At 35.4% G+C, this 14,867-nt stretch overlaps 1 protein-coding gene across 4 annotated transcripts in view; it reads left to right on the top strand.

Annotated features, from left to right (window-relative positions):
- The window catches only part of UBR2 (ubiquitin protein ligase E3 component n-recognin 2), a gene marked incomplete at its 3' end in the record, with an annotated part of 55,954 nt that overhangs the window by 38,432 nt on the left and 2,655 nt on the right, over nucleotides 1-14,867 (top strand). For 3 of the 4 annotated variants that reach the window (XM_083856228.1, XM_083856229.1, XM_083856231.1), the window contains 18 exons: nucleotides 53-234; nucleotides 907-1,106; nucleotides 1,969-2,062; nucleotides 3,587-3,748; nucleotides 4,070-4,167; nucleotides 4,402-4,474; nucleotides 5,283-5,431; nucleotides 5,519-5,574; nucleotides 6,001-6,097; nucleotides 8,156-8,223; nucleotides 8,720-8,855; nucleotides 9,478-9,568; nucleotides 10,357-10,487; nucleotides 11,104-11,212; nucleotides 11,442-11,498; nucleotides 13,013-13,090; nucleotides 13,383-13,553; nucleotides 14,226-14,327. In XM_083856228.1, the coding sequence (XP_083712354.1) occupies nucleotides 53-234; nucleotides 907-1,106; nucleotides 1,969-2,062; nucleotides 3,587-3,748; nucleotides 4,070-4,167; nucleotides 4,402-4,474; nucleotides 5,283-5,431; nucleotides 5,519-5,574; nucleotides 6,001-6,097; nucleotides 8,156-8,223; nucleotides 8,720-8,855; nucleotides 9,478-9,568; nucleotides 10,357-10,487; nucleotides 11,104-11,212; nucleotides 11,442-11,498; nucleotides 13,013-13,090; nucleotides 13,383-13,553; nucleotides 14,226-14,327 (2,054 nt within the window). Of the gene's footprint in view, nucleotides 1-52; nucleotides 235-906; nucleotides 1,107-1,968; nucleotides 2,063-3,586; nucleotides 3,749-4,069; nucleotides 4,168-4,401; nucleotides 4,475-5,282; nucleotides 5,432-5,518; nucleotides 5,575-6,000; nucleotides 6,098-8,155; nucleotides 8,224-8,719; nucleotides 8,856-9,477; nucleotides 9,569-10,356; nucleotides 10,488-11,103; nucleotides 11,213-11,441; nucleotides 11,499-13,012; nucleotides 13,091-13,382; nucleotides 13,558-14,225; nucleotides 14,328-14,867 lie in introns of those variants that run through there. The other variant, XM_083856230.1, reaches the window with a different exon arrangement.

Genomic DNA, 14,867 nt, shown 5'->3' with positions numbered 1-14,867 from the left:
AGGTACACCCAGCAGTAGTTAAAATAAATAATCTGTTATGACAAAATTTCAGAGTTCCCGTGACAAAGACAAAGCTGAAAGGAAGCGAAAAGCGGAGATTGCGCGGCTGCGCAGGGAGAAGATCATGGCCCAGATGTCCGAGATGCAGCGGCACTTCATTAATGAGAACAAAGAGCTCTTTCAGCAAACCCTGGAGGAGCTGGACACTTCAACTTCTGGAGACCATGAAAACAAGTAAAGGCATCTTGTTCGAATTTTTTTCTTATTAATCTTTACATCAGCTTGTCCTATTGTTGCCTCTTTAAAAAGCTCTTTTTTTTTTTTCGATCTTGCTGGAAAACTAGTCATTAGTTTCTGAGACAAAAAACCAGCCGTAAATGGAATGTTTCCCGCCCCCTCTCTGTCAGAATTGTGGGATAAATATAAACACAAATAGGCAAATAATTTTTCCTACAAAATCACCCAGTAAATTATTAATAATACTGAAGAGACCATGCTATTAAACATAGCAAATTGGAAATAGCTGATTATATGTCTGTTGAAGATCTGGAAGAAAATCTGCTTGGTAGTTGGAAATATGAATTAGAGAACGTTAATGATTTTGTGGGGAAGTGGAGAGTGTTTTCAAATATTAGACACTTAAGAGATGGTGATGATGGAGGGCTGCATATTCAGTTTCTGTGTTCAGCTGGAGTGGATTATACAATTGGGAGGGTTATGAATTTTTTTCTGGAAAATACCTGCTACTTCTGGGCACATAGGAATTGTTACATAAATGCCAAAGCTGTTTTTTGTCAGAGAGCATTTATCATAAATTTAAGAAACTCAATAAACACACTTAAGTCATGATCTGAATTACAATGTCTTTCAAATAACTTGCTCACTAATATTCTTTGAATATTCTAGCCCTGTAATTTCAGATGCAAAACTCACAGCCTTGGGTCCAGAGCAAACTAGAGTAGCTGAACCCAGACAGGTTGTTATGTGTATATTGTGCCAGGAGGAGCAAGAAGTTAAAGTGGACAGCAGGGCTATGGTCTTGGCAGCATTTATTCAACGATCAACTGTGTTGTCTAAAAATAGAAACAAAACTACTCCAGATCCTGGTAAGTAACTCTTCATAGTTGTCTTAAATATTAAAGAACATTGGGGTTACTGTGACAACAGCGTTTTTTCATCTGAGACAGTGACATAGCCTTCTTATGTTTGTGAATAGCTTCATTGTAAACAGTGGCAAAAATCCCTTATTTTTGGTGAGATAGAAATGTGTGTGCTGAATAATGTAAATCACTGAGAACATTGAGCTCATGCCATTTATTTGTGACAAATTATTTATAACTGTTGAAAAAACCCTTAAAATCAGAAGTGTTTGTTCTTCAACCATGCCTGTAACATCAGAGAGAGGAGGTGTTAATGTAGTGCTTTAAAAGCACAAGATGTACATTTTCTTCCTCTCAGTTGTATCATCTGAAATGCCTCTTAGTGATAATAAAAAAAAATAATTGGATTTAGGTACTTGGTGAAACAGATCAGTGAATAAGGGCATTGTTGCAAAAGTTTCTCTGGATTTTGTATGTGTAAACACATACGAATCTATGCACTGAATTGTTTTGCACTCTGACCCTGAAGATTAATGTCCTTGAACTCATTTTTTGATGGTGCTGAACCACCAAAACTGCAGGTTGATCCTGGGGACTTGTACCAGGGCCCAACACCTCTGGAAGCTTGGTTTGAAGCCTTTAAGTACAGTACAGTACGTACACTCAAACCGAACTAAAGTGATACTTATAAATAATTTAAACAGTTTCAGTGGTTATGGATTAGTAATGTGTTTTATGCTTCATCAAATGAACTACACTTCTGTGATAAAGTTAAATAATAATGCAAATGTGGCAACATTAATCTGCCTTTTGATAAATGTTTATTTCAAAGTTGTTTTTTTTGTTTTTTTTCTTCTTTTAAATACAGAAAAGTATGACCCCTTATTCATGCACCCAGATCTGTCATGTGGAACACACACGGGTAGCTGTGGACATATTATGCATGCTCAGTGTTGGCAAAGGTAAAAGGCTATATTTAAGTTTTTAGTTCAAATAACACGTTATGTTACCAGTCTGCCTAATGGCACTAATTTTAATGGCAGAATTCCTACCATGTAGTAAACTTGAAAAGGAATTTCAGGAAGTGATTCAAACAGCTTTCTGTTGGAAAAAAATGGAGTAGAAATCAAATGCTGTAAACATACTCAAAAAAGGTTTCATTTACTGTCCTCTCGGTAAAGAAGAGTCCAAAGCCATACATGGCAGCTTCATTCCCTTTCCTTGTTTATCCCAGTGCATAATTCCCTGTAGTGCACATATATCTGAAGCTCGGATTTTTTTGGGTTTTTTTGCAGTTCACTGCTAGACATGTTTTTGCTGCTTCTTCTGCTCTCTACTGAGGTTTTAAATGACAGCGCATCCCTTGCACTCTTAATTCCTCCAACAGGTTTAATTTGAAGTAGAAGTTTTGGTGACCTAGTTCATCTTCAACATAAACTCAATTTTATCCTTTGTTTCTGAGCATTTTAATAAAGCCTTTTGTACTTATTTTTTATTCTTTGATTTTTTTGGAGGCATATAAACATTCTTAGTGCTGTGTGGTGCTAATGCCACGTGACAAATTCAAGCCATTCATGCCTCTGACTTTGATTACGCCCTTGCTTTGCTCCTTGCCATGGCTTCTGAAGAGTAATTTGAAATTCTGCCTTGTGTCTGAAGAGTGTTAGGAGCTCCCAGAGATTCTGTGGCTATTACCATGCCCAGGTTTCATTTGTGGTCTTTGATGTCACTGCTCACTCAAGATAGGTTTTTAATCTTCTTGTGTAGCTCGTGTACAGTCCTTTGTGGTTGCCATAATCTCCTGGAAATGCCCTTAGGTGCCTGTATTCAGATCATTTTACGGTCATCATTGGGCATGCTTTAAACTGCATCAGAGGCTTCTGGAATAGCAGCTACATCTAGCAAAGCAGTGAATTCAGTTCCTTTTTTTAGGGGGTTCAACCAACAGTTTTTTTGGTTGCTGCTGTTTTGGTTGTTGCCTGTAATAGAAAACACCCAAGGATAATGCTCATGGCATCTTCCTTAAAAAATTATGTAAAAATGAGTTGGGTTATTTGGTTTGGTTTGGTGTTGTTTTTTTTTGGTTGTTGTTTTTGCTTGCTTGTTTGTTTGTTTCTTAGTGTTTTGGGGGGTGGGGAATGCTTTGTTTGCTTGTGGTGTTTTGTTTTGTTTGGAGTTTTTTGTTTGTTGATTTGGTTTTGGTTTTTTAATACCTCCAATTTCTCTCTACTACTTCTCCTTTTTTCTTAAATGTAATGTTCAGACTTAACCATGATTTTAACTGCCCAGAGAACTTCAGCACCTTAGGGTAGATTTTGGCAGCCAAAAGCACTAATGCTTTATCAGTCAGAGGGTAGAGGTTTTTCCCTCTGGTAATACTCTTATCTGTATTTGGGGAAAGACAAAACTGTGTCTTCCTGAGAATTTTTAAATTTCTATGTTCAAGTAATAATAATTTGCCACTTACATCTTGCTCTTTTCTGAAGGTATTTTGATGCAGTCCAGGCAAAAGAGCAACGAAGACAACAAAGATTGCGAGTGCACACGAGTTATGATGTAGAAAATGGTGAATTCCTTTGTCCACTTTGTGAATGCTTGAGCAACACTGTAATTCCTCTACTTCCTCCACCAAGAGTTTTGTTTAACAGGTCAGTTTGGTTTATAAATGTCCTCAATAAATGTAAAAAACCAAGATGCCAAACCAGCTACACCCCTGAAGACCTTCCTGAATGTTTGTTATCTGCTGTTTTGGATTGCCTGTCTATTTATTTTGGTTGATGGATTTCACTTTGTTAGTGTGTATTAGGGAAGCATAGGACCTGCAGAAAAAGAACTGAACATAGAAAAATGCATAGGCAGCAGAGAAAGAGCCCATTGAGAAACAGATGAATGATGTCAGAATGTCTATGAAATACTAATTCTGTCTACAGATTGTTTTAACTGGTTGTTTTGGGGATGTTTTTTGACAGGTTAGACTTTTCAGGTCAACCAACCCTAACTCAGTGGATCAAAACACTATCCCAGCAAGTAAAAGCCCTGCATTTACTTCGAAATGAAGACTGTGCAAGTAAGTCTGAAGAAATCTATGTTTGTATGTGAAAATGTTATAATGTTTATGGAAGAGACCAAGCACTTTGGTTCTGCCACAATGGAGTCAAGGGATGATGGCATAAATGGCAAGAACAGCTTGGGATTTCAGTTTCTGGTGATAAAATTTCAAATTCCGCTTCCGCACTTTTCTATAATATAGAAATTACATATAGGTGAATAATCAGTGATTTATAACTTTTTGTTTGTACAGGCCATTCTAGTCATTCAGAAAAAATGGATCAGCTGCAATTACCTGAAGGATTTAGACCAGATTTCAAATTGAAGTATGTATTTACATATTAACAAATCATTAAAAATTCATTATGAAATCATAACCTAAAAATAGAACATAACTTCTGTGCTAGAAGGTCTCAATAATTTAGGAAAAGTATATGAATTTTTCTTTAATTAGAAAAGTTAATATTATTATGATGATGACATTGAAATCCAGCCAGAAGTCTTAATTCAATAGAATTTCAGAAGTAAATGTGCTAAGTCAGTGTGCAGAAACATGCTGCAGTTATATAAATTACAGCATGAAGATTAAGTTTGGTACTACTTGTAGCTGGATGAAGGAGTCATCATTATAGCCAGCACAACATGTAAAACATGAAGGAAGACTATGAAATGGAGAGAATATTAATATGTGATTTCACCTGTAAAGGTGTATTTGTATTTGGCTCTACAGTCTCTTCACTTCAGGAGAAAGTAACAAAATTTGTTACATGGTGCACACCTTGGTCTGCCAGCTGCGCACAAAATGCAAGACTCTTACCCCAGCTGATGACAGATTTAGCTTTCAGTCACACACATTTTTTATAATTTAGCCTTGACTTTGTCTTTGAAGAATAGATATTCTTAACACTAAAAATGAGATTGATTCCAAACAGATAATCAAAAATATAATTTGGGATCTGTCACAAAAAAAATGAAGTTATAGAATACCAGATCCAAAGAATTGGAGAGATTGGAGTTGTCACTTAAATTTTAAAACAGCAGTTGTCCATCTGTAGGGTGAATCCTTATCATCAGAGGTACTATGCTGCCAGTGGAGGAAAGAATTAGTTAGTAATATTGTTTTCTTTGTTTCAGGAATCCTTATTCTGAGAGCATAAAAGAGATGCTGACAACTTTTGGTACGGCAACTTACAAAGTAGGCTTGAAGGTTCATCCAAATGAGGAAGACCCACGTGTACCTATAATGTGCTGGGGCAGCTGTGCTTACACGATACAGACTATAGGTACTGACCTGTTCATTTGGCTCCTTTATGGGAGATTTTCAGAATTTGGTTAAACTCACAACAATCAATTTTGTTTTTTCTCTCCAGAACGAATTTTAGCTGATGAAGATAAGCCATTATTTGGTCATTTACCTTGTCGACAGGTAAGGGACAAGTAGCAGTTCCTCTTTGAATCGGTGGGAAAAGAGGGACTTGTGCTTTATTAGTGAGGAATATCTACATTTTAAGTTATAGTTACTGCATAGTTTTAATCATTGGACCCTATCGTTTAGTTGATCTGATAATTAAACTATTTAAAAACCACATCTAGCAAAACTGGTATGATTTTCTCCTATAAACATATAATCTATTAAGACTGCAGTTTCTCATGGTAACAGTCAAAATAAGAATGCCAAAAGGAACTTGCATATTTGCATAAACATAAGTATCTGTCATATACTTACACAGTCAAACTGCCCCATAAACTGCAGCTGAGAGGCCTGAAAAAAATACTGTTAAGTCAAAAGACTTTTTTTGTGTTGAGGAACTTCATTAACTGTGGCAGTGTCTCTTTTCCTTTGTTTTGACAGGATGACTGCCTTACGTCGCTAACGAGATTTGCAGCAGCTCACTGGACAGTTTCATCTCTTTCAGCAGTACAGGGTCACTTTTGTACTCTATTAGCATGTAAGTTTGCCACCTTATGCTGGTTTTTTTTGTGAAGATACGCATGAGTTCTTTCAGAATGACTCTTAGTATTGATTAGAAGGTGATTATTTTATGTAGTAGTTTTAAGTAATAAGCCAAGAGTTGCTATTTCCTATATGTATTAGGCCAAGAAAAAAGACATTTCTTTTGGACTGCAGCTCCAAAAGAAGCATGGATATTTTGCTGTGAAGGAGTTCTGTTGATTCTTCATTAGAGAAAGATACCTACAGCAAAGGAGAAGGAAATGTGGTCCGTCACAAAAATAATCCACTGGAGCTTTAAAGATTAAGAAATTAAGATTAATGTAGTGTGGAAGGGATATTTGCAGAAGTCTGTAATATATCTGCAAACTTTTCTCTCTGTGCAAAGTAGGATCTCTGATAAGACAGGACTTACTATGTAATGTCATATGTTAATTGAGAATTTTAATGAGAACAGTCAAAATGTTCCAAGCTTTGAAGCATTAGTAGATACAGATGAAAAGTCTGAAGTTCAGCCTAATGAAGTAATTGCCCATGAGAGGACTGTTCTGAAAGGGTATTATAAAATGAGATAACTTTAATATCTCCAGTCAGTAGAACAGAGAAACTTTTAAAATGCATTGATATACTGAAATTACTAGTAGATGGATACCAGCTACTTCAGCAAACAGTTGGCAGCTTTATGGGGAAAAACTTAATTGGCATCAGTTTGTAGCAGTAATGGTTGAGCTGTTTTCTACATGAAGCAGAAGAGAAAATGCTGCTGGCTGTATGACCACAACTTTGCAATACCTGTTGTTCTGAGTGTTTTGGATTTTCTTGAAAACTTGAACCAATATTTCTTCAAAGCTCTCCTTCCTTCCAACTGACAAGCAACTGTACTACTTTTATTTTCATGAAGGAAAAGTTTCTGCTATTTTATTTTTTCAGTCTAGGAATAATGAAAATTATGAACCTTTGATCTGTCTATATTCTGTAAGCAATACATAAAGATGACTTATTGAATATAAGTTTGGTTTTGGAAATCACTTGCACTGGTCATGTTTTTGATACAGACATTTTTCACACTTTTGGGTTGAGTTCTGTGGCTATATGCTGACAAAAGGAAAAGCATTTGAAATCTGAGTCGTGGTGAAATGTTTGCTAATAGAAATAGCTTCCAAATGTCACATGTTTTCAGCTCTCAATTATTTTGGCCAGCAAGGCAGCAGTCTTCAACTGAAGTATTTTTAAGTTGTCATGATGAGACTATTTTTTAAGGTAGTAGTGTTTTTAAACTTGGCAGCTTAATACATATAGCTACATTGTAAAATATTCCTAGAGCTGCAGCTTTATTACAAATCAGATTTTACTGCTTAGATTAAAGAAGTAACCAACTGTTTCTTAATTGTTACTTAAAATATCTTGTTACATTTTTCCAGACACTGAATTTGTGTTTGCTTTTTTGATGAAGGTGCTTGGAATTTATTAAGTGTGTGAATTTCTGTTGTCAGCTGGAGTGCTTTGGTTAATACTTTGTGGTTCCTGTAAATACTACAGAGAGGGAGAGACCAACACCTAGCTCTACCTAAATTATAGATAAAGTGATGAATTCAAGAGACTGTCGCAATGCATTTTTGAGTCAACAAGGCAAATGATTTATGTAAGGCACATTCCAACATTCTTGTGAATTTAAGCAAATGGCAGAAGTTTTGAGCAGCTGTCCAAGAGACAATGCTCAGTGTTCCTGTTTAGTCACTATTGTTTGAGCTTATTTCTGTCAGAGCTTGAGATACTGTCTCATTTTGTCTCCCTCTGGAAACCCAGGCAATGAAAGAAAGTAGAAATTGCTACCTGGGTTTGTTTTATTTTAATACAATAAAGTAGGCAAGATTCTTTTCCAGTGGTGTTGAACAGTTGTTGAATTGATTCTGGCCAAAACAGGTACATTTGTATTTTAAGTTCTTAAAGCATGTAAATGAAGGAGATGGCTCTCATTTTTTTTAACTGAAGTACACTAAAATACTTTCATGTATAAATGTTCAATTAATATTTTTTTTCTCTCCAAAATACTTAGCACTGGTGCCTAATGAAAAAAATGGGAATCTTCCTTGCATACTTGATATTGACATGTTTCATTTATTGGTAAGTATTTCTTAATATATATTAATAATACTTTGATCCAGTAGGCACTATGTAAAAACTACTGAAAACTTTCTCTTTACTCTGGGTTAGGAGCCCTTCAAAATGTTCAGGTTGCAGTATTTTTTCACTACTTAATAGATTTTGAAGGCTTTTTAAATTTAATAAAAGTATTCTTAATAAAAGTATTAAAAATATTTTATAAAAGTATTATTTTCTGTAAATTAGGGGTAATATGAGACAAAATGCATACTCTTTGTCTGTTAAAAAAACCCCAAATACATGAAAACCAACTAAATAACAAACCCAAAAACCTAAACAGACTCAAAACTCTCCTGATGGATAATTGTTGCTCTCTTAAATAATGTCTGTATAATTAGCTTCAAAATTAGCCTTATGTAGTGTGCTGCCTTCAAGGGGTGTAGTTGCAACATGAGCAGACCAAAGGGAAGTTTCAAAAGGAAAAGGAATGTACCGACTTTCTTGTTTTCTTTCACAGGTAAGCTTGGTGCTCTCTTTCCCTGCCATACATTGTCAGGATTTTTCAGGGGTTAGTCTTGGCACTGGAGATCTTCACCTGTTTCATCTTGTCACTATGGCACACATAATACAAATTTTACTTACCTCATCAACAGGTAATGACACTTTGTCTAATTTTTATTGAAAAGATTCCCCCAGTCTTTACTTAGGAAAAAGCTATGGTGCTGCTGGTAAATGTGTGCAGTCTACAGTTACAAAATAGAATTGTGGATGCTGTCTTTTAGCTCACAAGAGAGTATTGATAAATTGTACTCATCAAAGTTCAGTTACATTGTCTTTGTTGCTCTACTCCAGTAGTTTCTTGGAGCATAGCTAGTAATGAATCCTGGCTTTCCAGCTACTGTAGCAGCGCCTGGGAGTGTTTATTGCAGGCTTGGCTTAGGCATTGCATGATGAATGAGTTGCAGTTAGGAAAGTAAGGAATCAATGTATCTCCTGGCAAGAGGAACAGGATAAGGCCGGGTTTGCCAAAAGCCAAGAACTGCAAGCAAGTAGGTCAAGAAACCCAACCTGCTGACCAACTGAACCAGCACCTCACTGGAGCTGACAGTAGCACAAACCTAGCACACAAGATGGGCAGCAGAAAACTGCAGTCCAGTACATCATATTCTATCTTCACTTGGTTTGGGTGTTTTTATCAGAACTTGAAAAAATACATTCTTGTTGTGTAAGCATGTATATATGAAACAATTTGTGAATTATTTATTTCTTCTTCAGAAGAGAATGGCATGGACCAAGAAAACACTAACAGTGAAGAGGAAGTAGCTGTGCTTACACTGTATAAATTTCTTTGCCAGTGTACAGGAAGGTAAAACCATGATCTTTTGATAAAATTTTATGTTCTTTTTCTCCCTTCTGAGCTGAACATTAACTACTGACTGAATTCTATATACTAGTGCTGTCAAAGATGACACTTTTAACTTAGGAACTCTTACATCTTGTTTCTTATTCAGTACTTCTAGATTCACTTTAGTAACTATTTCTGTAAATTCATCTGTGATCAGGAAGGTACCTGCTCATGACCATCGTGCTTGGAAACAATTTTTTTAGTCAGTTTGCAGAATCTGGAATTGACAATGTCTGAATACAGAAAACTTGTTAGGATGGGAATGGCTTTGAATGGAAAGAAAGAAAGTTTTAGGTGAAGTTAGGTGTTAGGAAGAAATTGTTTTCTGTGAGTGTGGTGAGGCACTGGAACAGGCTGCCCAGAGAAGCTGTGGATACCCCATCCCTGGCAGTGTTTAAGGCCAGGCTGGATGGGGCTCTGAGCAACCTGATCTAGCAAAAGGTGCCCCTGCCCATGGCAGGGGGATTGAATGAGATGGTCTGTAAGGTCCCTTCCAACCCAAACCATTCTGTTATCTGAAATGTTTATGCAGAATTCTCCTTAATTACTGTCCCAGTTGGTTACAGTTTTATCAATCTCTGCTTTGCTGTTTTTCTTGGAGTTTGCTTTGAAATGAACACTTTGCATAGTGATTGTTTCAGATGAAATCAGTAATTTAATATGCAGTGTGACTGAAAACTTACTAAATATAACTCTCAAACTGAAATGACTAAATAAAAGCAAACTTTTATTTCTTTTATTCTCTTAAGTGCCTTGAAAGAAATTTCCTCAGGCTGGCACCTGTGGAGGAATCTAAAAGCTGGAATCATGCCTTTCCTGAGATGTTCTGCTTTGTTTTTTCATTACTTAAATGGAGTCCCAGCACCCTCAGAAATTCAAGGTATTGTCTGCTTTGTATTAAATTGGTTCTCAAGATGTAAACATCAGCAGTCAAAATAAATTACATTTAAACTTTCTTGACTGAGGAAGCTGATTGAATGGATGTGGGCTTGTTACCAGTGCAGCATCATATCAACATAATGAAAATGGCAAAAAATTAATTTGTTTGTTTTAAGAATGTCTTTTTAATATAGAGGTAAATGCCATTCTAGATTATTTAAAACAGAAATTAATTTTCTCCTGTTAATAAGGTTCTATTTCAAAGCTCCTATGGATTGCTGTTTTCAAATGAGACCTGCTTTTGCTTGCATTGATATCATTCAGTCAGCATCTGCTAATAATTCATATTAGGCAGGATGGGGCTTTGAGCCGCCTGGTCTAGTGGAAGGTGTCCCTGCCCATGGCAGGGCAGTTGGAATGAGATTGTCTTTAAGGTGCCCTCCAATCTAAACCATTCTATGATATCTCTGTAAATTCACTATGTTATATTATCTTGGTAACATTCTTTACTGTCCTCCACATATGGCATATGTAGGGATAGAATGTAAATCTGAAGGTGGTCATAATAAATATTTTAAATATGAAGTTATGAGAGTGATACCTTTTTTGTTTTTCAGTAAATGGAGCAAACCAATTTGAACACTTATGTAGCTATCTTTCCTTGCCAAACAACCTCACTTGCCTTTTTCAAGAAAACAGTGAGATTCTGAACACGTTAATAGAAAGGTAAGTTGTGTTTTTGTGCTTAGTTATAATATAATAGAGAATCCTACACAAGATAGTAGTGTAAGTGTTCTCCCAGGATTACCTATGGAAGTGAATTGTAGATTTTGAGAAGTGTTTTGAAAGAAACCATTTTAGCTGTAGTGGTTTTTTAATAGATGTACCATGGATTTTTTGCTTATTTGTTTTTCTGTCATCTATTGAAGTTAAAAGCCAATTTTTTTCCTTGTAGTTGGTGCAGTAACAGTGAAGTAAAAAGATACCTGGAAGGCAAGAGAAATGCTATCAGGTAAACATAAAGAAATTTTTAGCAGAGACGGGGGAAAAACTTCGATGTTGCAGCTTTCTCCAAATATTTTTTTTCTAATGGGTGTTTATAATAACATAATATCTATTCTGCTTTATTTAATAATAAAGATATTAGGAAAGAAGTGATTTTTAAAAATTTATTAAGAAAAGGAAATACTGCTTAAATGACTAGATTTTAAAAGGAAACTTTAATATTGGGTTTTTTTCTTTAGAACTGATGTGCAGAAATTAGAAGTAATAAAATTTCATCTCATGTTTCCTATTACTTTCTACTTTCTGATGCAAAAAATAAGCTGTTGCTAAAAGATGTATATAACCTTTCTTTAAAAATACCAGGCATTAAAGACCTTTTTAAATTGTCTTTTTGAAGTATCCAATTCCTTCAGTAAAGCCAACACCGAGTCAGTTGCTGAAAAGAAAACCAGCTTTTCATGCATTTGTTCTTGCTGCATAATTACTTTGAATTCAGAATGCATTTAATACTTAGTGGGTGTAGAAAAGCATTTAGGGTGTTGTTCTTTCTGAAGGCTGGGTAAAAATAGTGGTTAACAATTATCCTAACAATTAGAAATGAATGTGAAGTTCACAGTGCTGGCATTAAAAACACATCCCTGCTTTTTAATTTACTGTGCTAAATAATATAAAGTCAATTTTTTAACATTGTGCATACAGTAATGCTGTGACAAAAATAAAAATTAATCACTTCATCTGTGAAACACCAGACCATTAACAGAATTTCTTACACAGTAAGAGTATTCTGGTTGTGTAATTGATTTCTTGCCACATATGATTGTTGGGATCTTTTCCATGTGTTCCTTTTCCTGATTTTTATCTGCTCTTCCCAAGCTTATGTCCAGCTTGACGGTGATGATTTCTTTTTTCTCTCAGCATGTTCTTGTACATTACTTCTGTTACAAACCTCTTTTTGCATTTCACAGTCTAATTTGTATTATTCCTAGAATTGAAGATTATTAGAATTTTGTGCATAGTATCTTTGCATAGTATTTTGTGCATAGTATTACTTTTAAATATATTTCAAATATATAAGTATTTGATATTAAATAGGTTCTTTTCATGATTTGCATATTTCATTCTCTTCAGGATACAAGTTCCCTAAACTTGAAAGTCAGACTATTTTCTCTGCAATATTAGTGACCAAAAAAGCCCCAAACAAACTTATACAGGAGAGAAAAAATATTTCTTTAAATGGTTTGCTAAAAGCACACAAATGACATGTAGTTTTGACCTCTCCATTTTCTCAAATTCATAAAAAACAAGACTAAGAAAAGGGAGGTGGTTTATTTGAGGGATGTTGTGTGTTCATCTTTTTATGTGCTACCATTTTACTCAAAGAATGGCAGAAAAGAGGGAAACTTTAAAAAATTAATTACTCACAGATGCTGTTTAGATGAGTCAGGAAAACATGAATGAGTTGGAAGTTGCTTGTGTATTATTCATTGAAATGTGAGTGCTGACTTGATTGCTTTATTCCAGCTATGCAAGAGAATCCAACAAATTAATCGACCTTCCAGATGACTACAGCTGCCTCATTAACCAAGCGTCCAATTTCTCGTAAGTTCTCGTGTGCAATTACAGTGAGCCCCCCAAAGTCTGCTGCTGCTCCTTTTCATCAGCTGGGAAACCTTTAACCTGACAGTCTCAGGGAGTTTGGATGGAATCATAAAGGGCACACAGTATTTATCAGTCAATCTGCCCTGTATTTCAGTGAAACAGTGAAATAGAAAATTTCAGTTGTTAACTGTATAAATGTTCAAAAGTACTTCTGAATCTTTTTACTATCTAGAGTTTACACATACAGTGGATTTCTTTTTTTTTTTTTTTTTTTTTTTTTCCCTAACAAAAGGTGTCCGAAATCAGGTGGTGACAAAAGCAGAGCCCCAACATTGTGCCTTGTGTGTGGGACCATGCTGTGTTCTCAGAGTTACTGCTGTCAGACTGAACTTGAAGGGGAAGATGTTGGAGCCTGTACTGCACATACATACACCTGTGGTTCTGGAGTGGGCATATTCCTTAGGTAAGGAGCTGAACACTTTTCCTCTCATTGCTGGGTTAGATGATGTGTATAGGCATTAAATTAATAGCTCTATATATGTGATTGCCAGGGTGGTTTGTAAAGGGAGTGTTTTGTTAACAACGGGGTTGTCTAAGAACTAAAGTGTATTCATCTTCCAATGCTTTGGTGTGAGGTTCAAAGTTTGCTTCTTTGATGATAAAATTTCAAAGAAAGTTCAAATTTCATTTTCAAGGGAATTTGTTTTGCCTTTGCATTTATTTCTACTCAAGTATTACAAAACTATGAAGGTAAATAGTTTGATTTTGTTGCTGCTGTTGCTGGTGAAAACAAAAATTCATTTTAGTTGTCTTCCTGCATACAGGGAAGTGTTAGATAATGTCTATTTTCACTTTGGCAAACATTAGTGAGAAGCAAAACTGTTTTATTTTCTTGTGGTTCCATTGAGTATTTTACACAGACAGCAGATAATAAGACTTGAAATGACATTATTTTTGGAGTTAAAAGAAGAGAGTGAGAGACGTAGTTTTAAAAAAATGTGCCTTTAAAACTCTGTACGTGCAGATTATACAGAATGAAAGTGGGTAGGAACTAGAAAAGCAGTGTCTGTGAAAGTATGAGAAACTATTCACCTAAAAATCAATACCTAAAAATCTTCTCTCTGTTTCTCTCCAGAGTACGAGAATGTCAGGTGCTATTTTTAGCTGGGAAAACAAAGGGCTGCTTTTATCCTCCTCCTTACCTTGATGACTATGGAGAGACAGACCAGGGACTCAGGTAAATATTTTAGAAACTACATATTTTAAAGACAGGAATTATAGGACTATATAATTAGGAAAAGTAACTTTTTATGTTACCTTTTTATTTTAATGATATAGGTAACATTATATTTTGACATTGCTGCTGCATCTAGTATCTTCAGATGTTTTAATGTTAATATGTGGTTTAGGTCAAGAATATTTCATGGATGATCTTCCCCAGGTTAAAAACACTTGTCTTGAAAACAGCTAAAAGTTAAATCTTTTTGGCATCTGTGAAGTTGACTAGAAACTAAGGCTGAAAATTTAATTTGTATCTAGTGCATTTGTTTTTATAACCTGCACTAATTTAATACCAAGTGGAAATATTATGATATTATTTTATTTAATGTGGTAGTTCTTTGTCTTAGCTCCTATCTCTGCTTCCTATGCGAGGATAATTTAGGGACTTGATATTGTTAATGTTTGCTATTTCTGAAACTGGCCAAAACCAGAGAATATGAACTGTTTCAGCCTGGAAAGTTTGCTGAAAACCTGCATGTGGAGTTCTGGGGGCTCG

Source organism: Zosterops lateralis, assembly GCF_965231275.1.
Source record: "Zosterops lateralis genome assembly, chromosome: 3".
In the NCBI taxonomy this organism is placed as follows: Eukaryota; Metazoa; Chordata; class Aves; order Passeriformes; family Zosteropidae; genus Zosterops; species Zosterops lateralis.
The sequence above is the reverse complement of the archived record's forward strand: the minus strand, read 5'-3'. Positions and strand labels throughout refer to the sequence as shown.